The 22,699-nt window shown below is 38.1% G+C and overlaps 2 protein-coding genes across 4 annotated transcripts in view; one reads left to right on the top strand and one right to left on the bottom strand.

The window, feature by feature from the left end:
• LOC127448968 (guanine nucleotide-binding protein G(I)/G(S)/G(T) subunit beta-1-like) overlaps nucleotides 1-5,949 on the top strand; it is a 32,562-nt gene extending 26,613 nt beyond the window's left edge. For 2 of the 3 annotated variants that reach the window (XM_051711984.1, XM_051711985.1), the window contains exons 9-11: nucleotides 1,223-1,439; nucleotides 1,819-1,962; nucleotides 3,752-5,949. In XM_051711984.1, coding sequence (XP_051567944.1) covers nucleotides 1,223-1,439; nucleotides 1,819-1,925 — 324 coding nt within the window. In that variant the 3' untranslated portion in view covers nucleotides 1,926-1,962; nucleotides 3,752-5,949. The remainder of the gene's footprint in view (nucleotides 1-1,222; nucleotides 1,440-1,818; nucleotides 1,963-3,751) is intronic. The other variant, XM_051711986.1, reaches the window with a different exon arrangement.
• Nucleotides 5,950-12,432: 6,483 nt separating this feature from the next.
• Nucleotides 12,433-18,550, bottom strand: LOC127448966 (cysteinyl leukotriene receptor 2-like). Its single transcript, XM_051711981.1, has 2 exons — nucleotides 18,323-18,550; nucleotides 12,433-16,877 (listed from the first exon to the last, which is right to left on the bottom strand). Exons 1-2 carry the CDS (start codon nucleotides 18,327-18,329, stop codon nucleotides 15,670-15,672), a joined length of 1,215 nt encoding a protein of 404 aa, XP_051567941.1. The 5' UTR covers nucleotides 18,330-18,550; the 3' UTR covers nucleotides 12,433-15,669.
• Between the last annotated feature and the right edge of the window lie 4,149 nt (nucleotides 18,551-22,699).

The raw sequence follows: 22,699 nt of genomic DNA, 5'->3' as shown, positions 1-22,699 counted from the left end.
ACCTCAATATAGGTGGTGGAGGACAAGTCTCGGTTGCCTCCGCTTCTGAGACCGTCAATCCGGCATCTTATCACGTGGCTCGCTGTGCATGACACCGCAGAGACTCACAGCATGTGGAGGCACCCTCCTTAGCAACTGGGCCAATTTGGTTGCTTAAGAGACCTGGCTGGAGTCACTCAGTACGCCCTGGATTCGAACTCGCGACTCCAGGGGTGGTAGTCAGCGTCAGTACTCGCTGAGCTACCCAGGCCCCCAAGTCTCTGGACATTTACACCACTTAGACATCTTTGATTTAAAGTCCCAGATAAAAATATCAAGACTTTTAACTAATTTTAAGAGGTGTTTTTAATAAGTAATTATTTTGTGTGAATTCCATTTGTAATGTAATGTAAACCTGATTGATCCGGAAAGAAGCAATGACCACTTTTACATGCGCTTAAGAACAGTTTATTCCAGGGTTTTTGCAGAGAGTGGCATTCTGAAACATCATGAAAACTAGAACACTGATTTCCTTACGGCGTATAAGGGATTAAGAGAAAGCGGTTTAACACACCTGTGTTTCTCTCGGAGAACGTGGCTTAATTTGGCCATGTAAACACGCTTTCTGATGGGTGTTTGAAGAGTGTGTATGTGTGTGGAAAAGACGGGGATAACAAACGTCATAGGATGGAGCCCAACAAGTCAACAAATTGGAAAGTATTCAACATTTCTGGGAGTCCAGTGGGAAAATCACACACACTATAAACTATACCCATTTATATACACAAATGTAAAATATTGACGGTCCCTCACGCTCATATATGCTTGTACATTGGGGGAATCCCAATACTGCATCGCAATTCAACTGCAATTCGTGATAGAAAGTGAAGGAAACAAACACAGCAACAACTCTGGAATATCTGGAAATAAAGCGAATCAACAGAGTAAAATATTGAAGCGTTCCTCGAATTGCATATTTGTTATTTGCACAAGCTTTGCGGGGAAATTACGTTGCTGTGGAGAAAGCTGCTTATTGACCGAGCCGAATGTATACGGGAGTAAAGTGTATGGCGCTTTTATAGTTCATGTAAACTGGAAGGCTGTTTGCTCGCAGTAAGCCGCTTTTAGGTATCCATGTAAACGTAGTCAGTGAGTGTCACGTCATTGACCCTTATGTAGAGTATTAGTTCTGCTTGTCTTAAGGATTCTAGACTATAAAGAGCTAATGTTTCCTCCCTTTCAGTTCTTCCCCAATGGTAACGCATTTGCCACCGGCTCTGATGACGCCACCTGCCGTCTGTTTGACCTGCGCGCCGACCAGGAGCTCATGGTCTATTCTCACGACAACATCATCTGCGGCATAACCTCCGTGGCCTTCTCGAAGAGTGGCCGCCTGCTGCTCGCCGGCTACGACGACTTCAACTGCAACGTGTGGGACACCCTCAAGGCCGACCGCGCTGGTGAGATATAATAGTCTGCAAACGTGCTTGTAATAGGTAACATCAGTAGTGCATGCTCTAGTGTCTGCAAAGCAGACAAACCAACCGCACATCTTTTTCTGTATGTATTCAGTATGCACACACAATAGCTTTTATGTTATATACAGTTAATTGATTGCTTGCACACATGCCACAGCGGTTTGTCTCTTTTGCATATGCCAACATGCACAGTATTCCCAAGTGTTTAACAGGTCACATTTTGAAGGTTTACATTTTGTTATATAAAGCAAAGACATTCATATATTTTAAGTGTAGCTTATGTGTCTTAATATTTTTGAGGCCACTGTAAGCCTGTCTTGTACCCTCTGCAGTATTGTGTAGTGACATTGTGCTGTTGCAGGTGTGCTGGCCGGCCATGACAACCGAGTAAGCTGTCTGGGTGTAACTGATGATGGCATGGCAGTGGCTACAGGGTCCTGGGACAGCTTCCTCAAGATCTGGAACTGAATGCTGAAGGTGCTTTCAATGCAACATGTCCGATACAGTAAGAACCAGCTTCCAACACAACCTAACGTCAAAACAAAAGACACTTTGTTTTTTACATGACATTTAAATATGACCTGATATCACCTTCTGCTATTTTTAGCCACATGAGAACAGACAAAATAGGCACATTTTATGCATAAACTTTTTAGTATATAGTATATTATAATTAATATAATTTTTAAATTAATAATAATTATTGTTAATAGTAAAAAATAGCTATTAACTATAAGAAGTTTACATTTGAGAGGCTGCGAAGAGAAGCAAAGAGTGAGTCGGTCAAAATGTTTTGAAAAATATTGGTGGGTCCCTGCAAATACTGAGGTCACATGACTTTGTATATAAAATCTGGCATCAGCTTACAATCTTTAAAAGTAACACGGCACTGGCATAATTTTGTGTATAATGTGCCTATCTTTTCAATGTTATTTTCATGATTTCTACAAGCAATATTTTGAAGAACACATGGAAATGTATTATTTGGGCCCTAATGTGTGTTGGCAATAAATTAATGAGCTGTCTTTATTTTCTTGCACTTTTTAGGGTTATTAAAGTAGTAATTATGAATTAATAATAATTGTAATTTATATAATATGAAATGTATGCATCAACTTTCTAGTGTGTATTGTAATTTATAAAATTAATTTTCATTTACATTTAGTAATTTAGCAGACACTTATCCATAAAAAATAAAAATTCATGAAATATATTCATATATTTGTATGAATATTCATTAAATTAATTATAATCTAGTAATTATATAATGAATATAATTAATTATTACATGAAAAATTATAATTATTAATAAAGTAGTAATTATATAATTAAAATAAATATTTAATTATTATATTTATTTTTTCTATCCCCTTTTCTCCCCAATTTGGAATGCCCAATTCCCACTACGTGGTAGGTCCTCGTGATGGCGCGGTTACTCACCTCAATCCGGGTGGCGGAGGACAAGTCTCAGTTGCCTCCACTTCTGAGACAGTCAATCCACGCATCTTATCACGTAGCTCGCTGTGCATGACACCGTGGAGACTCGCGCTACTCTCCACGATCCACGCACAACTTACCACACACCCCATTGAGAACGAGAACCCCTAATTGCGACCACGAGGAGGTTACCCCATGTGACTCTACCCTCCCTAGCAACAGGGCCAATTTGGTTGCTTAGGAGACCTGGCTGGAGTCACTCAGCACGCCCTGGATTCAAACTCGTGACTCCAGGGGTGGTAGTCAGCATCAGTACTCGCTGAGCTACCCAATATTTCATTATTTTAATGTTACATAATCAACCAACTTGTTGCCATGTAAAGTAGCTTTAAATTCTCAATTCATTTTACGAATGAGATTTATAATCTAAAGACAGATTTATATTTGCATATATGTATTTTATTATTTAATTATGCTTTATATAAATATAATATAACTGACATATAACAATTAGAAAATATAGACTCAGATTTAGATTCCCCTAATATAATAGAAATGTCTTATATCCCAGTAGCTGATCAATTTAATTGGTATGGTAGATGGACAGAGAGAAAATGTCATTTGAAATATGCCAGTAGCTATTTAATTTCAGTTTATATATAGTGGATATTATTATAGATAGTAAATATAGATTGACAGTTTAATTTCCTGTAATACAATGGGAACCTCCTGTGAAATATCCCTGTAGTTGTAATAAAGTTTAATTTGTATCACGTGAAGAAGCAGTGGTTATGTAAGTTGCCTGACACAAAAAAATTAATTATCCTTTTTTTTTCTTCTTTTTTTTTTTTTTTCAGATATCATTTGATCTCCAAAGTTGACTGGAAGACCATTCAAACTTTAGAATGTTAAATTTCACAGCATCGTCAACAACAACAAACACCTTTTAAAACTGACTGATACCACCATGAAAAGAAATTGAAACTTCTAAGGGAATACAATGCCTTTCCTACACCAAGAAGAGCACAATTTGTTTTATCACCCAGCTTAAAGAAAAAGAAAAAAAGAATTCCTGTGGTATGATACGGACCATTCTGTGTCACCCTGTAAGAAAACACAAAAACACTATCATCCCATGCTTAATGTATCATGTGTCTAGAGAGCAAATGTTGGAGTGTAATTGTACAAATTATTTAACTCTCTTTATTTTTTGTTTCTTCAAATGGTTCTTTTATCTGATAGTCCTTCTTAGATCTTTTCCCACCTCTTTATTTTTCTGTTATATCTCTATATGTTTCTGATTAGAAAAACCTTTTAATCCTGTTATAAAAGCATGTGAAAACAACGAGTCATGTATAATCCTGACACGAGACAAGGATGGAAGAGCAGCTTTTTATAAAGATGCCAATCATGTGTTGTGTTTCTTTTTTATTTTGTGCACTAGGTTGCTCTAGAGGTTGTGTAGTTTTCATAACATGATTTAAGCGAAAAGGAAAAGTACATGCGCCCTCTTGTGAAATCAGAATTCATATTCTTGGGTGACAAAAGGGCAGCCCCGAGCAGCTTTCAACTCTACTCTTTCTGATTGTTAACCACCGCTGGGCTGTTGCCATTTTTCCGGGTAATAACAGCCTTAGCTTTCTGAAATATTAATCATGATCTGTGCATTAGGTAACTTTCCTCTGTGTAAATCCTGGTCCTTTGTCATTAAAGAAAAAAGAAAATGCCATAAAAATGCCATATCTCTATGAAATACTTTTCCGAGTCCGAGGTACTCGTCGTTTTATCTTCGAATGGCCGTTTGTAAATATGGGTATCCGACTTGCACGCGAATGCAGCATTATATCCTAGCTAATGTTTCTTTCCAGTCTCGTCACAGCTTTGTTTGCACAATAAGAAACTTGACTAACGTTTTAAGCGCTAACTAGCCAAGCACATGCCGTTAATCACATTGAATGCTAATTCTAAAGGAGAAAATGCGAGGAAAAAAAAAAGTAAAAATGTAAAAAGTAAAAAAAAAAAAAAAAATGTAATCCTCTCTTTTATTGGATCAAAATCTGTTCTGACTGTTTGTGTTCTCGGTTACTTTAAGCTTTTGGCTTTAATTCTGATTTTGGGGTTTTTATTTGGGAGGGGGGAGGTGCATTGGTGTTTTGAATACAAAACCTTTTTGGGGCCATTTTTTTTTTTTTTTTAGCCCAGTTCCAGAAAGTGAACCGTTAGCCAAGTGTGTGCTTGGAAATACAGTTACTACTATGTGAATGAAATGTTGTACAAATCAATGTCTGAAAATAATGATAATTCTGAAATTAAGTTAAGGGTTTTTTTTTTCTCTGCCATGAATTAACATAGTCGCATGCTGTAGAATTTGCTTAAAACAGGCGCTGATGTCGTTAGGCCCACTCGATAAGAAACAGAAATTTTAGAACATTGAAACTTTGATTCCAAATGTTTTAGACATGCTGTGCATCCTTTACTTTTACTGGCAAAGCTATGCACCTTTGTAAGAAATCGAGAGGGAGAAATGACATTTCCTGCAAATCATGGCCATTCTTCCTTGACAAACCCGTCCAAATTACTCAAAATTAAATAAGTTACAAAAGTGTCCCATTTGATAGTCTAAAAACCTTTTGTGAGTTTTCTAATTCAAATGTACCGAAATCACAATGAACACTTTTGGCTTTTCTTTAAAATGTTTTTTTTTTTTTTATGGCATCTGATATGGCAGATTATTCTGTTCTTTTTCCACTGTAAACAGATGCACTTTCTTTAATAGTTGTGACTTGTTTTTTTCCCCCCCTTTCTCTGCGATAATGTACAATAATTGTGATGTATTTGTGTGTGCTGCCACCAGTAAAGATTAATTGCAGTTTAATTCAAATGGATTCCCCTTATTTTCTCTCTTCATTAATAACTGTAGAGCTCAGCACTCCCTATCTCACCTTTTGTATTTAATTTCAGTCTGTCGGTGTACCACAGAAAGCTGGATGCAACATAGATACTATATTAAAATGTACTGTTATTTAAGATGTAATAAAAACGAGTTTGAGATGTCTCTGATGTGCTGATGTTTTGGGAGGGAGCTTGCAAAGTCAGAAAGCATATTAAAACATGGCCTTTTTAGGGTCCATTTCACGTGAGTTAGCCGTTCCTCATTCTTTAGGACTTCCTGGTGTAAAATATATCACCCAGCATCATCTGATATTTGGGTTTATTTCCAACCCAATGTGACCTGCCTTTTGCTAGATAAGGCAAAATTAGCCTAGTTCCTAAATGTAAATCCAATTTTAAAGTCTTAAAGGAATATTCCAGGGTCAATACAAGTTAAGCTCAATCGACAGCATTTGTGGCACTATGTTGTTTACCACAAAAAAATCCTTTTGGCTCGTCCCTCATTTTCTTTAGAAATTAAAAAATGGAGGTTACAGTGAAGCACTTACAATGGAAGTGAATGGGGGCCAATTTTTGGAGGGTTTAAAGGCAGAAATGTGAAGCTTATAATTTTATAAAAGCACTTGCATTCATTCTTCTGTTAAAACTCATGTATTATTTGAGCTGTACATTTTTTTAAGTCGTCCTAGAGTTTACAGTGTAACGTCGTCATGACAAAGTTGTAAAATTGGATGAAACTTTACACAAAATGTTAGTGATTTAAAAAAAAAAAATCTTTTAACGCGATTAATCAGCATAATGCCATCGATAGAACTTATGGAATATTCCAGGTTCAAAACAAGTTAAGCTCAGTCACAGGGGTGGAGCTAGGGGGTGGCCGTGGCCACTATGTACTGAAACCTGGCCACCTCACTCGCAATTGCCGTTTTGGTAATTTGGTAATTGGACTTAACATGTGTGCACCTCTCCATCCCAGGTGTCACTGGATCCCCTCCATTTTTGTATCCATGCGCCTCTGCTTTCTACACCAACAAACAATTTTTATGTCTTGTGGCTATACTTTTGAAAAAGTTCAAAAATTGGCCACCATTCACTTCGATTGTAACTGTCTCACTGGAACAAAAATTTTTGCTTTTTGTTTTTTTCAAAAAGGAGGGGCAAGTCCAAATACATTTTTGTGGTAATAAAAATGCCACAAATACTGTCGATTGAGCTTGTATTGAACCTGGAATATTCCTTTAAGTTCCTCAGTAAATGCACATTTTTGTAGTTAATGAATTGGCTCTTTTTGAGTGCAATCTCCACTAAATGATTTAAAGTCCTTACCACGTAATCACAAACAACTGGAAATGTCATGGAAATTCATTGGTCAAAAAGTGTGGGAATGCTGGTTTTTGGTCAACAGCTTTTCAATTTGAAACTATAATTCACTATTTGAGTATTATACAATGGTTAAGTCTTGGTCAAGTAATTTTATAAAGTGTATACTGTTTAGCAGAAAAAGCTATATATATATATATATATATATATATATAATCAAATGTAAATTACCGTCACAGCTATATAAACACATAAGTACAGTGTAAATCACGTAAGTATTCACAGCCTTTGCTCAATACTTTGTTGAAGCACCTTTGGCACCAATTACAGCCTCAAGTCTTTTTGAGTATGATGCTACAAGCTTGGCACACCTATTTTTGGGCAGTTTCTCCCATTCTTCTTTGCAGGACCTCTCAAGCTCCATCAGGTTGGATGGGGAGTGTCGGTGCACAGCCATTTTCAGATCTCACCAGAGATGTTCAACCGGGTTCAAGTCTGGGCTCTGGCTGGGCCACTCAAGGACATTCACAGAGTTGTCCCGTAGCCACTCCTTGGCTGTGTGCTTAGGTTCATCTTTCAACAGGACAACGACCCTTCATCCCAGTCTGAGGTCCAGAGCACTCTGGAGCAGGTTTTCATCAAGGATGTCTCTGTACATTGCTGCATTCATCTTTCCCTCGATCCTGATTAGTCTCCCAGTTCCTGCCGCTGAAAAACATCCCCACAGCATGATGCTGCCACCACCATGTTTTACTGTAGGGATGGTATTGGCCAGGTGATGAGCGATGCCTGGTTTCCTCCAGACATGTCGCTTGTCATTCAGGCCAAAGAGTTCAATCTTTGTTTCATCAGACCAGAGAATTTGGTTTCTCATGGTCGGAGAGTGCTTCAGGTGCCTTTTGGCAAACTCCAGGCAGGCTGTCATGTGCCTTTTATTGAGGAGTGGCTTCCGTCTGGCCACTCTACCATACAGGCCTGATTGGTGGAGTGCTGCAGAGATGGTTGTTCTTCTGGAAGGTTCTCCTCTCTCCTCAGAGAAATGCTGGAGCTCTGTCAGAGTGACCATCAGGTTCTTGGTCACCTCCCTGACTAAGGCCCTTCTCCCCCGATCGCTCAGTTTGGCCAGGCAGCCAGCTCTAGGAAGAGTCCTGGTGGTTCCAAACTTCTTCCATTTACGGATGATGGAGGCCACTGTGCTCATTGGGACCTTCAACGCTGCAGAAATTTTTCTGTACCCTTCTCCAGATCTGTGCCTCGATACAATCCTGTCTCGGCGGTCTACAGACAATTCCTTGGACTTCATGGCTTGGTTTGTGCTCTGACATGCACTGTTAACTGTGGGACCTTATATAAACAGGTGTGTGCCTTTCCAAATCATGTCCAATCAACTGAATTTACCACAGGTGGACCCAATTAAGTTGTAGAAACATCTCAAGGATGATCAGTGGAAACAGGATGCACCTGAGCTCAATTTTGAGTGTCATGGCAAAGGCTGTGAATACTTATGTACATGTGATTTTTTTCGTTTTTTATTTTTAATAAATTTGCAAAGATTTCAAACAAACTTCTTTCACGTTGTCATTGTGGGGTATTGTTTGTATAATTTTGAGGAAAATAATGAATTTAATCCATTTTGGAATAAGGCTGTAACATAACAAAATGTGGAAAAAGTGAAGCACTGTGAATACTTTCCGGATGCACTGTTCTTCTAGTGGAAACATCAACGATGTGTTCTAGCAGTGGAGGTTTTGCTTGTATTGAAACTACACTGCAGTTAACAGAGTTATGTTAGTGACCCATGGAGAGATGCGATTTGAGTCTCTTTGTTTGGGTAGTGTAATTAACCCAAAGGTCTGCATACTTAGCTATCCAACAGCTGGAGTCAGTAAGTGGCCATCAGTGTTTTTGAGAATTAAGATTTTCAAGAAGGAACAGCTGTTGTGGAGGCTGAACATCTCACAAGTTCCTAACTTCTCATTTGATACCTGTATATTTTGTAGTTGAGAATTAGTTTCACATGTACAGCAGTTTTATTAACCCTGGAGTCTTGATATTGAGACCTATTGAGACCACATAAATGGGTCCTGGTCTGGGTCTTAAAACCTACAAGCCTCAGTCTGGATCTGGGACTTGGCTTATGGTAGCATGCTTACATTTACATTAATAGCAGAATATACTAAATTTAGGCCCACATTTTGCAAGTGCATGCATGTCTACAAGATCATAATGTGACTACAAGATTTCATCACCTGCATTCCTTAGGGATCCTTTCAAAGTCCTCTTTGTTACCTCTTATTATGCAATACTTGAGTTTTGGCAGAAATGGAACTTGGCCTTATCTTTGAGACATGTAGTCAAACATAATACCTTTTATTGTTACCTGTGCCTTTAATTGAGTTATACTGTGGCCACTTAATTATGCCCACTTGCAGGGGCGGACTTAGCACTAGGCAAAGGTAGGCATCCACCTAGGGCCCCCAGAAGCCAAGGGCCCCCTAAATAACGTGCGCTGAAATGTTACAACACCGATATGATAAATATTGCTGTTATTTTCGGCACCATTAATGCAAGCAACCCCCTTCTCCCTCAGATCAGGCTGTAGTGGGATATTCCAATGTTTTTATGGGTCTACGCAAGTTCGTAAACAGGTGAATTTGTGGAGAGAAATACATTTAACGGAACGGAGACTTCCTAAAGTAACAGTCTTTCCAAACGGAACAGATTGCTTCACAGCCTGCACCACCACCTGCCACTGCTTCAACGAACACAGCACTCACTATAGTCACCAATACACAGTGGTGAAGATGATTACGATCTGGGCGTTGACACTCGTTATAAAACAAAAAAACAACAAAAAAAATGATCTTACTGCTGACGTGTTTTCACTATATTTAGCAGCGTAAATCTAGCAAAATTTTTTGTTTTTAAATTTAAACGTTAATTAAAGCCATCTGGAAACATGCAAAGTCAACTTTTAGTCTAATAATTTGGATATAGTTAATTCAAGGTCAAGTTGAATTAGAAAGAGAAAGAGGGAGCCAGATTGTGTTTTTATAATGTGTTGTCAGACATTATTAACAACTCTGGAATATCTGGAAATAAAGCAAATCAACAGAGTAAAATAGTGACGTCTTCCTCAGATGCCATGTGTGTTATTTACACAAGCGTTGCAGGAAAATTATATGTAACCATAGTCAGTGATATCTTTCAGGACGTAGGAATATTTTTTCCATACCATTCCATAAAAAAATGAAATAATAATAATAATAAAAAGGCTTACAGCACCTTTAAGAGAAAATCAACCTAAATGTGTGTCATTGAAGAGGGCCCCATTTCTGTACTTTGCCTAGGGCCCCCAAATCACTAAATCCGCCCCTGCTCACTTGTACACGTGCCCGTTAATGTAAATATTTAATCATGCAACTAGTCAATCAAGTGGCTGCAACTCAGCGTATTAAAGCATTCAAGTTCAATTGTTTCTCAACCCAAACATTGAAAGTGACAGCAATTTATGTGACTAACTGCAGTTGATGTGGCGGAACGTCGAGTTTACAGCAACCGGGTGATGCTATCATGTCAACATGGATGAAAATCTCTAAGCAACATTTCCTGCACCTTGTTAAATTCATGTCATGAAGAATCCAGAATGTTCTTAGGTGGTAAAAAGTGTTTGGATGAGTACTGTAGGAGACTCAGCGTGTGCTTCTATATATGTGTGTATATATATATATATATATATATATATATAACTCTGTCAAATATCTGTTTTCTCTTTGTTAGTTGTTCGTCACTTTCTGCAAAGGAAATTATTTTACATGCCAGATTATTCCTTATCTCACAGATCTGTTCCTGTTTCTTAGTGAGAAGTCTAAAATAATCTAAAAGATGCATCAGTCTAGATTTCACTTCCTTGACTGCAGATACTGTTCGTGTTCTTTAGAAAATACTCACAACTCATTCTTGAGTATTGCTGTGTTCAAAATGAAATACTAGCTTATTACTTACTGAATATACTGCATACTATTCTTTGTAATAGAACAGTATCTTTATTGACTGATTATTTAATTGTATTGCCAAAACGTAACTTTTTTTTTTTTTTTACAAAATTGGATTAAACCTGTAAAATAGCCGTTTTTATTTCCGAGATGATAACTGTACATAGCCTAATGAGGTCATATGATAAAATTGAGTGCATTTACATGCACACCATTATGCTGATAACTACCAAAAATCTGAGAATGCAAGAAAACCGTGTTTGCGCGAGATCTGAAATAATCGAGTTACTCTCTGGATCTGATGTCAAAGCGATGTCATAAACAGACATGTGCACAACAATTGTGCACATTGGGTATGCAGGTAAGAACGTCTTTAAAGGAAAAGTTCAGACACCAGTGGTTAAATCCATGTCTGCAAAAGCGCTATTATAGGTGTGGATAAGAAACAGATCAATATTTATTTCCTATTTTACTATAAATTCTCCTCCTTGCCCAGTAGGTGGCAATATGCACAAAGAATGTGAATCGCCAAAAACAAAAGAAGAAGAATGTGAAAGTGGAGATTGATAGTAAAAAAGGACTTAAATATTGATCTGTTTCTTACCCACATCTACCATATTGCTTCAGAAGACATGGATTTAACCACTGGAATCTTATGAATTACTTTTATGGTGCCATAAGTGCTTTCAGTGCTTTTACATTTTGGTACCCATTCACTTGCATTGTATGGACCTAAAATTCTTTGTGTTCTGCAGAAGAAAGAAAGTCATGAACACCTGGGATGGCATGAAGGTGAGTAAATGATGAGAGTATTTTCATTTTTTGGTACACTATCCCTTTAAAGGCGTTCAGATGCAATGCGGAATCGGGGTAATGGGTATTTTACATGCATGTTCTTAAATAAGTGGTGCAGCCAAGGGTGGGTCGGGGTGGGCCTGGTCTCACCCAAATTAGACCCAGGCCCACCCAGAATATTAGAGATTATTCTTAGACTGAAAATATATATTTCTAAAATAGAAAAAAAAAGTGATTTCTGAAAGTGTGAAAGAACTGTTTGAATGTGCCGCTTCTGTCTTTGGGCGAAAAACTGGCCCGTCCATTTTTATTGAGGCCCACCTAAATGTAACTTCTTGGCTATGCCCTTGTCTTAAACAAATTATTCTTAACCTGTGTGGTTATGTAAATGCATCAAACGGCTTTTCTTCATCGGTGTAAGGACATAAACGGCTTAAGAATAAACCGATTGACACGGGTAGATTTAGTAGCTAATAAGAAGACCAATAATTATCAACAAGAGAGATTTTATTGAAACAGACTTTATAAATGACCTTCTGCACATAGTGCTTTACAATTGTTTTTTTCATGCAGTTTTCAAAATGGTAAAGAAAAAAAATAAAGAGGAAAGGAAAGACATTTGAAATGCCAATGGTAGTAAAATGTACAAAAGTATTATGGAAAAGAGATGCCTTCATGGATGCTTTGAAATGGTATTGCCACTGGCCCTTACATATGCAGTGAGAAGGCTATAAATAAATATAAAATATTGTTTGCAAATCAATAAATTAACATAATATTAACGTGAGAAGTCTCCTGCTCAATTTCTGCAAATTTACTTAAGAAACATTCCTTCAGGGGGCCTGTGTAGCTCAGCGAGTACTGACGCTGACTACCACACCTGGAGTCGCGAGTTCAAATCCAGGGTGTGCTGAATGACTCCAGCCAGGTCTCCTAAGCAACCAAAGTGGCCTGGTTGCTAGGGAGGGTAGAGTCACATGGGGTAACCTCCTTGTGGTCGCTATAATGTGGTTCTTGCTCTCGGAGGGACGCGTGGTGAGTTGTGCATGGATGCCGCGGAGAATAGCATGAAGCCTCCACAGGCACTATGTCTCCACAGTAACACGCTCATCAAGCCACGTGATAAGATGCACAGATTGACGGTCTCAGATGCGGAGGCAACTGAGATTCGTCCTCCGCCACCCAGATTGAGGTGAGTCACTACGCCACCACGAGGACTTAAGAGCGCATTGGGAATTGGGCATTCCAAATTGGGGAGAAAAAAAAAACATTCCTTCACTTCCTTTTCCTCAGAAAGACAAAATGCACGTTAGAAGACTGATTAACCTTATTATTTCTGCGCAGGGATTTTGATCTTCCAAAACAGCAAGTGTATATCCTCCAAATATCAATTGTGTAGAATTACATGCTTTTCATGTCTTTAATCACACTGACTGCTGTTAAACTGCCAAATGCCAGCAAATTTCCTCTTGAATGGGGGAAAACAATGCCGTAATTGTTGTTTTGACAAATTATTTAGTTGTGTAAGAGTAGTCTAGCGTCTTTGAATTATGGCATTCTTATTTTCTGACCATAAGAAAATTATCCATAAGAATAATCCCATTCTCCATGAATTAACAATGAAAGTTCAACAGCTGACCTTTGGTATGTCTCTAATTTGGGATAAATTAGATATGCCATTATAACTTGATACCACATCTGAGCAAGGTCTAAAGAGAAGCCACATACACACTAATTTCATTCTTTTGGTTGAGAACTGAGAGAAAACAAGGAAATAGAAGAAAAACAGAGATGCTTTGAGATGAGCTTGCCTATGGTTCGCTTATTCAGTAGAGTTATAAAGACATCTATTCTGTAAACTTTCTCTTCCTCCTCTTTATTTAGTGCAACTGTCCCTTTCTACTGCAAACTACAGACACACATTCCTTTGTCAGTCATAAATGCTTTTCAGCCCAGTCACCACATTCCAATAACTTCGCAGACACACAATCAGTGTCAGAAATATATATATGTACACACCGATCAGCCACAACATTAAAACCACTTGCCTAATATTGTGTAGGTCCCCCTCGTGTCGGCAAACAGCGCCAACCCGCATCTCAGAATAGCATTCTGACATGATATTCTTCTCACCATAATTGTACAGAGTTACCGTAGACTTTGTCAGTTCAAACCAGTCTGGCCATTCTCTGTTGACCTCTCTCATCAACAAGGCGTTTCCATCCACAGAACTGCCGCTCACTGGATGTTTTTTGTTTTTGGCACCATTCTGAGTAAATTCTAGAGACTGTTGTGCATGAAAATCCCAGGAGATCAGCAGTTACAGAAATACTCAAACCAGCCCGTCTGGCACCAACAATCATCCATGCGATTATCTAATCAGCCAATCGTGTGGCAGCAGTGCAGTGCATAAAATCATACAGATACGGGACAGGAGCTTCAGTTAATGTTCACATCAACCATCAGAATGGAGAAAAAATGTGATCTCAGTTATTTGGACCATGGCATGATTGTTGGTGCCAGATTTTTTCAATCTTGATATACTTTGCGACCGTTTTCTTTAAAGAGCCCATATTATGCTCATTTACAGGTTCATAATTTTATTTTGGGTGTCTACTAGAATAGGTTTACATGCCTTAATGTTAAAAAAACACATTATTTTTCACATACTGTACAATGCTGCAGCACCTCTTTTCACCCTCTGTCTGAATTTCTCTGTTGTAGCTCCTGTCTCTGTTGTGATTGGTCAACCGCTTAAAGCATGTGTCGGAAATGTAATGTCCCTTACCACAACCGAGTTTCAGCTCCAGAGGCTTCCTGAGGAGCGCATTATGCAAATATGTTACGTAGCTATGTCACGGAAGTAATGGCTAGACTGCAAACCAGGCGTTTCAGGCAGTTCACGAGCAGTGTTTTCTGTGGGAGAGAGTAACTCCCTTTGGTGTGGACTTTGCGCTTTGTAAATTTGCAGACATTTTACATACACAAACAGCTTTATTACACACTAAAGGAAAGGTAAAATCCCAAAAAGCATAATAGGGCCTCTTTAAGGGGTGCCTTTAGCCCCATTGCAACCTATATTTTTTTCTCACCATATAACAACACAGTGTGTCATCCAATTATGTCAAATATTTCATTTGAATGTCAATTAATTCTCAGTTTCAACAATTATGGCTGTAGCTATAAATAAAAAATGCACAAGACCATAATGCAATAAATGCTCCATTACAATACATTCTAAATAATGGGCTGGTCCTAGCTCTCTGTCTCCCTTCATTGTAGATTTTTACGTAATCTCAAAATTTTGAATTTTTCACATTCATGGTCATCAGTGCAGATTTGACTCTTTTTTCCTGACAAATCACTTCATTTCAGCTACACGTTCAACAACACTGACCCCTGAGACAGTGAATACAGATATCTACAACCAACAGGTCACAACATCCATCACTAGATAGTCTTAGAATAGAACATTATCAAATATATAAAATGTTACATAACAGATAAAACAATAACAGGTGCATTTTTCATTCAGGTCTCATGACAAGTCGCAATAATAGTACAAGATGGTGAAATCTGTTTTACTCCCATAGAGAAAAAAAAAAAATGAACCAACAAACGGTGTTAATCGACGTTAATACGATTTAAAATTCTGTTTGTTGATTGGTTGGTCTCTATGGGAACAAAAGTCGTACCTTTTCATATGAGCCAAGTCATACGATATCTAGTGATTTCGCCATTTCGTACAAATTATCATAAGACTGGTTTGCATTCTAAAAATCTGTGTCATTTTTGTCACTTTCTGTGTCATTTTTATCTCGGGACCTGCTTAAATTTCGGGCCTTCAGGCAACCATTAGCCTTGTTTTCATTTAGGGCCTGACAGCTGTCTAAGGAATATGGACAGTCTTGGCGTGAGCCAACGGAGCTTTGGCGTCTCGTTCTCTGCCAGGTGTCTAATTGGCTCCTACGATGAAAAGATGGGTAGAAACCACTCTGGTTGAACGAATTGAATGTTCCTCGATCTGAAGCTCTACGAATGGCTGTACGGAAGGTCTCGCCTGCAAAGTAGTACAGTAAGGGATTGAAGCAACTATTGGATGCTGCCATGCAAAGCGAGATGACCAGAATTCTTAGGAGATACTCGGTGACCTGGCAATCCATGACTAAAACAATGGCATGGAGATGGACTGTGCGGGCGACATGATATGGTAGAAAACACAGCAGAAATGTACTTAGGACAACAGCGATCAAATACACCGAGCGCCGTCGATTGTTGCGCTTTCGATTCCCAATTTTCTGTCCGTTGACGAGTTTGCTTACGATGCATCCGTAGCAGGCTAAAATTATTATGAAAGGAATGACAAATCCAAACAAAACTCCCACATAGTTCAAGACAAATATTCGCTTCCAAGACTTTCTGGTCCCAGGTTCAAAGCAACGAGTTTTTTCATTGCGCTGCAAAGTTCCTGTCATGAGGAATGGTGATGACAATCCGGCAACAAAAATCCAGATGGCAAAGCATATTAGACTGGCTCGGCGCACCGTTACCAAGGTCTTGTTACGGATTGGGTGTACCACGGCGATGTACCGTAACACACTTAGGCCTGTAAGAAACAGTACACTGGTGTAGAGGTTAAGGTAGAAGGAAAATACACACCAGCGACAAAGCCAGTCTGGGAAGTCCCATTGACCGCCCCTAAAGTAGTAGACCAGTCGAAAGGGCAACGTCAATGAGAAGCAAACATCCGAAATGGCCAAGTTAGTCATAAACACAGTGTTGGCTGTCTTCTTAGGAGTAAGACGTAGGAACACAAAAAGAGCTATGAAGTTGCTGATAAATCCAACAGGGAATACAACACTGTAAGTGACTGTGTAAGCCAAATATTTGAAGTCTTCGCTGCCACTGCATGTCCGGTTGGTAGGTCCTGGTGTCGATTGGTTGGTGAAGCTGGACCAAGGTTCTGAGGTAAGCACTGGAGCTAGAAACAAAATGATTGACAATTTCAAATTAAACAATTGCATTAATAGTGCTTGCAGAAAAAAGTTTTAACAAAGACAGAGCATGCTGATAATGTGACATAAAAAGTTGCCAATAGAATGGCATTGCTGCTACAGTCAAGTCGTTGCTCTACAATAGCTTACCAAACCAGGAAAGAACCGTGCGTTTATTTGAAAGACCAGAATTCCCATCAATGCTCATGTTCACGGTTGATAATGCCATGGAGACAGTGGGTACTATCAGTAAAACTCCAAATGGGTAGTTAGTTGACATAACATGTATTGTTAAAGTTTCGTACAACATTTTTCTTATTCTTTTATAATAAGTAGCTATATAAGCAGTTTTTAGAACCTTATATTAATTGCAAGACTGCGTGGAAAATCTGAACTTTTAATAATTCATACGTCAAACTACATATCTATTGAAGTGAACCACAAAAAAGCTCGGTACTACGATGTGATCTTTGAGGGCTGGGGGGGGGGGGGGGGCAATTCCCCCTAGTCCCTCATTAGACCTGGCCATGATAAAATGGTTACAGCATCTGGAAATATACACTTTCTCTTGATGTCCGTCATTTGCCAACTACCCAAATATTGTTATTTTATCAAGAAGTCTGTTGTTTTTAGTAGCCCCATATAGTTCATATGCAAAACATATGCAAATAATATTATACATTGCCTGGACTGAAAACAACTGGACTTTTAACAATATTCAAATTACAGCTGACTATAGACAACTGAAGAAAAACCCCACAGATCGTTGTTCTGCATGAAGAAATCCTTTGTAAATGATTCATATGATTAATAAGCCAATAATCTGGAAGTAACTAAACAGGTCTGATGTGCTGTCAAAATATACAATATAGAAAAAATGAAGTGGGGCTGCATTTCAATGGAAAACAAATGCATTTTAAATTTAACACGTTTGCACTTTTTTTTTTTTTTTTTTGGATATGTACTATGATATTATTTTACCTTTGAGTACCACGTAAATACCATATGCACTGTATATGAATATGGTAATCATTCAGAACAATAATTGCCAATATTGGTTCTGTAATTGTAATTACCATCTGAAATCATACCTTTTAAGTAGGCCTACTTTTAAAGTACTAATTTAAATATTGGGTAACTCTTTACAGTATGGTATTCCATATACCGTTAACATGAACTAACAATGAACCATCCTTTTACAGCTTTTATTAATCTTAGTTAATGTTCTATGAACTAACATGAAATAACAATTAACAATTGTGTTTTTATTAACTAATAATATCAAAGATTAATTAATGCTGTAATATATATAATTGTTTGTTTATGATACCTAATGCATTAACTAATGTTAACAAATTGAAACTTATTGTAGAGTGTTACCAAATATTGATAATTTAATATATACAGGATATATTAAAGTAATAAAACTCACATGTCATTCTCTCTTCACCATCCTCCTCAACATCATCGGCGGATAGTATAGTCAGTTCACGTGTTCACAATGCGTTATGCAACAAAATGTCAAAATGTTCCTCTCTCACAAGTTTCAAGCGTTTGCTTCCTTTATAATGGCCATAAATAGTGTTGCCTTTGTACTCGAGTGTTCCATCTTTAATTAGAGTGCAGCGGAGCACCAGTGTTTACGCACGAAGAACCCTATAAGCTCTCCACAAACGGTTGTGTTCTTTGAAGCTTGGTGAAAGTATGAATAAGGTTCGAATCGCGAACGAATCGTTGTTTTGAATTTCGCGTTTGTGATTCATACCGCTGTCAGAGAAGTGAAGCATAGAAGTATTAGGCTAACTGTGAGGCGAGTGATATTTTGCAGCTATAAACAACACTGCATTCGACGCAGTTTAATCGAAAACATAGTAGGCTAATAAACAGTAGTGCTTAAAGGTACTGTAAGAGATTTTTATATGAAATGACGAGCAGAAAATGTCCATATTCCCTAAAATATATCAATGAAATAGGTGTAATGAAATATCACACTGTGTCTGTGATAGTGTAAATTTCTGGAAACTGAGAAAAACAAATGTGCTTTTTGGAACGTGAAGACTCTAAATAATTGGTGAATCGTTTTTAGCCGAGTCATTGGAATGAACCGTTCGAACGAACCGATTCTCTAAAATGAATCGGGCTTCAAAAAGGAAAAAGAAAATTCAAGAGAAACCACACCTTCAGGTGAATATTTGTCTTTGGGAGGTTCTCACAGGTCGACTTAACTTTTACCAGGGTAAACGAGCTGGTCTGCCATGTTTATTCTGGGCACTTCCCCCACCTTCATGTGTTTCTGTTCGGGGGGCTACATCTTATTGAAGTCATAAACAACGATTATGTTTCCTGTTTTCCTCTCCCCTCTTTTTACCCCCATTTTTTTTTTTTTTTTTTTTTTACATTAACCAATTCACGAGGGACATTTAAATGCACGTCAAGTAGAACAGATTGAATATATACAGTAGGTTACATTAAACCTGTGTGCCCTTACTAAAAAGTACTGTGATGTGTCAGATGGTAACATCATGGTACTTTGACATGTACACAGTAGGACTTAATGATGACCATATTCATATACCATGGTATTTACATGGCACCGCAAGCAACTTCAAAGAATACCATGGGACTACCATGTTATCTATCCAAAAAAAAATTACATTGCCGTGTTACATGTTAAAAAATATTTTATTACTATTTTACTTTTAAAGGAATAGTTCACCCCAAAATGAAAATTATCTCATCATTTACTCACCCTCATGCCATCCCAGATGTGTAAGTCTTTCTATCTTCTGCAGAACACAAATGAAGATTTTTAGAAGAATATTTCAGCTCTGTAGGTCCATACAATGCAACTGAATGGTGACCAGAACTCTGAAGCTCAAAAAGCACATAAAGGAAACATAAAAGTAACCCATATGACTCCAGTGAATAAATCCTTGTCTTCTGAAGTGATATAGGTGTGGGTGAGAAACAGATCAATATTTAAGTCCTTTTAACTATAAATCTCCACTTTCACTTTCACATTATTTTTTGTTTTGTTTTTGGCGATTGACATTCTTTGCGCATATCACCACCTATTGTGCCGGGAGGACAATTTATAGGTAAAAAAAGAACTTAAAGGGATAGTTCACCCAAAAATGAAAATTCTCTCATCATTTACTCTCATGTCATCCCAGATGTGGTATGACTTTCTTTCTTCAGCAGAACACAAGCAAATATTTTAGAAGAATGTCTCAGCTCTGTGGGTCCACCAATGCAAGTGGATGGTGATCAGCATTTTAAAGCTCCAAAAAGCACAGACAATCGTAATTAAAGTAATCCATACTACTCCAGTGGTTAAATTAATGTCTTCTAAAGCGATGTGTTCGTTTTGGGTTAGAAACAGATCAATATTTAAGTCCTTTTCATTATAATTGTTTACTTTCTGTTGCTCTCCGATGCGTGTCCATGAGGAGATCCGGTTCATGCTAACTCTCACATGCATCTGGGAGCCCATTGTACAGAGGTGCCTCAGTCTGTTACTGGGAGTCAGCAGCTGTCCTAACCCCGCCCTAATCCTGACCATATGAAGCCTGTAAGGCTGAATAGCCCGCCAGGAACAAAGCATGGCACTTTTCACCCATCACGCATCTGGGCTGGCATAAGGGTGAGTAATGAGAGAATTTTCATTTTTGGTGAACTATTCCCAAAGGTGTTTAGTGTTTTTTGTTTGTGCATGGACTATTGCATGTATATACAGTTGTGCTCAAACTTTTGCATACCCTGGCAGAAATTGTGAAATTTTGGCATTGATTTTGAAAATATGACTGATCATGCAAAAAAAAAAAAACTTTTATTTAAGGATAGTGATCATATGAAGTCATTTATTATCACATAGTTGTTTGGCTCCTTTTAAAATCATAATGATAACAGAAATCACCCAAATGGCCCTGATCAAAAGTTTACATACCCTTGAATGTTTGGCCTTGTTGCAGACACACAAGGTGACACACACAGGTTTAAATGGCAATTAAAGGTTAATTTCCCACACCTGTGGCTTTTTAAATTGCAATTAGTGTCTGTGTATAAATAGTCAATGAGTTTGTTAGCTCTCACATGGATGCACTGAGCAGGCTAGATACTGAGCCATGAGGAGCAGAAAAGAACTGTCAAAAGACCTGCGTAACAAAGTAATGGAACTTTATAAAGATGGAAAAGGATATAAAAAGATACCCAAAGCCTTGAAAATGCCAGTCAGTACTGTTCAATCACTTATTAAGAAATTGAAAATTCGGGGTCTCTTGATAGATTTCAGCCACAACTGCCAGAAGAATTGTTCGGGATACAAAGAAAAACCCACAGGTAACCTCAGGAGAAATACAGGCTGCTCTGGAAAAAGACAGTGTAGTTGTTTCAAGGAGCACAATACGATGATACTTGAACAAAAATGAGCTGCATGGTCGAGTTGCCAGAAAGAAGCCTTTACTGCACCAATGCCACAAAAAAGCCCAGTTACAATATGCCTGACAAACCTTGACACGCCTCACAGCTTCTGGCACATTGTAATTTGGAGTGACGAGACCAAAATAGAGCTTTATGGTCACAACCATAAGTGCTATGTTTGGAGAGGGGTCAACAAGGCCTATAGTGAAAAGAATACCATCCCCACTGTGAAGCATGGTGGTGGCTCACTGATGTTTTGGGGGTGGGTGTGAGCTCTAAAGGCACAGGGAATCTTGTGAAAATTGATGGCAAGATGAATGCAGCATGTTATCAGAAAATACTGGCAGACAATTTGCATTCTTCTGCATGAAAGCTGCGCATGGGACGCTCTTGGAATTTCCAGCACGACAATGACCCTAAGCACAAGGCCAAGCTGACCCTCCAGTGGTTACAGCAGAAAAAGGTGAAGGTTCTGGAGTTGCCATCACAGTCTCCTGACCTTAATATCATCAGCTGTATTGCCAAGTATGCTTACACATACAAGGAATTTGTATAAAAAAAAAAAATTTAAAAAAAAATTTGCACATGCAAAACGACCAAAGTCTTTGCATGACCTGGAGGCATTTTGCCAAGACGAATGGGCAGTTATACCACCTGCAAGAATTTGGGGCCTCATAGACAACTATTACAAAAGACTGCACACTGTCATTGATGCTAAAGGGGGCAATACACAGTATTAAGAACTAAGGGTATGCAGACTTTTGTACAGGGGTAATTTCATTTTTTTCTTTGTTGCCATGTTTTGTTTTATGATTGTGCCATTCTGTTATAACCTACAGTTGAATATGAATCCCATAAGAAATAAAATAAATGTGTTTTGCCTGCTCACTTGTGTTTTCTTTAAAAAATAGTACATATATTACCAATTCTCCAAGGGTATGCAAACTTTTGAGCACAACTGTACTGTGTGTGTGTGTGTGTGTGTGTGTGTGTGTGTGTGTGTGTGTATATATATATATATATATATATATATATATATAAGAGATGTAAAGAAACAAATGTCAAAATAATAGATATTTTAAATGTATTTAAATTAGTGTTCTAAGAAATTAGCCCATCTATTTGACTTTATCTTGTTTTCTTATCATTTTGGTTTGGTTTGTTAGGCTACTTTATCCAAATGGTGACCGTTGAAATACACACTTTAGTGCCATATATTTATAGGGTTTAAGGTAATGAGTTATCCAGTACCCCACTGTTACACATGCAAATTTGGAATAGGCAAAAATAGAAGCAGCCGGCGTGATGGGGGAATTTCGAAACGGCCGATAGAACTAAATTTCCCGTCATGCAACAGTACCCTTACGTAATCACATCTATAGGCATTCTG

Source organism: Myxocyprinus asiaticus, chromosome 12, assembly GCF_019703515.2.
Source record: "Myxocyprinus asiaticus isolate MX2 ecotype Aquarium Trade chromosome 12, UBuf_Myxa_2, whole genome shotgun sequence".
NCBI classification, from domain to species: domain Eukaryota; kingdom Metazoa; phylum Chordata; class Actinopteri; order Cypriniformes; family Catostomidae; genus Myxocyprinus; species Myxocyprinus asiaticus.
Note: the sequence above shows the minus strand (reverse complement) of the source record. Positions and strands in the feature narration are given on the sequence as shown.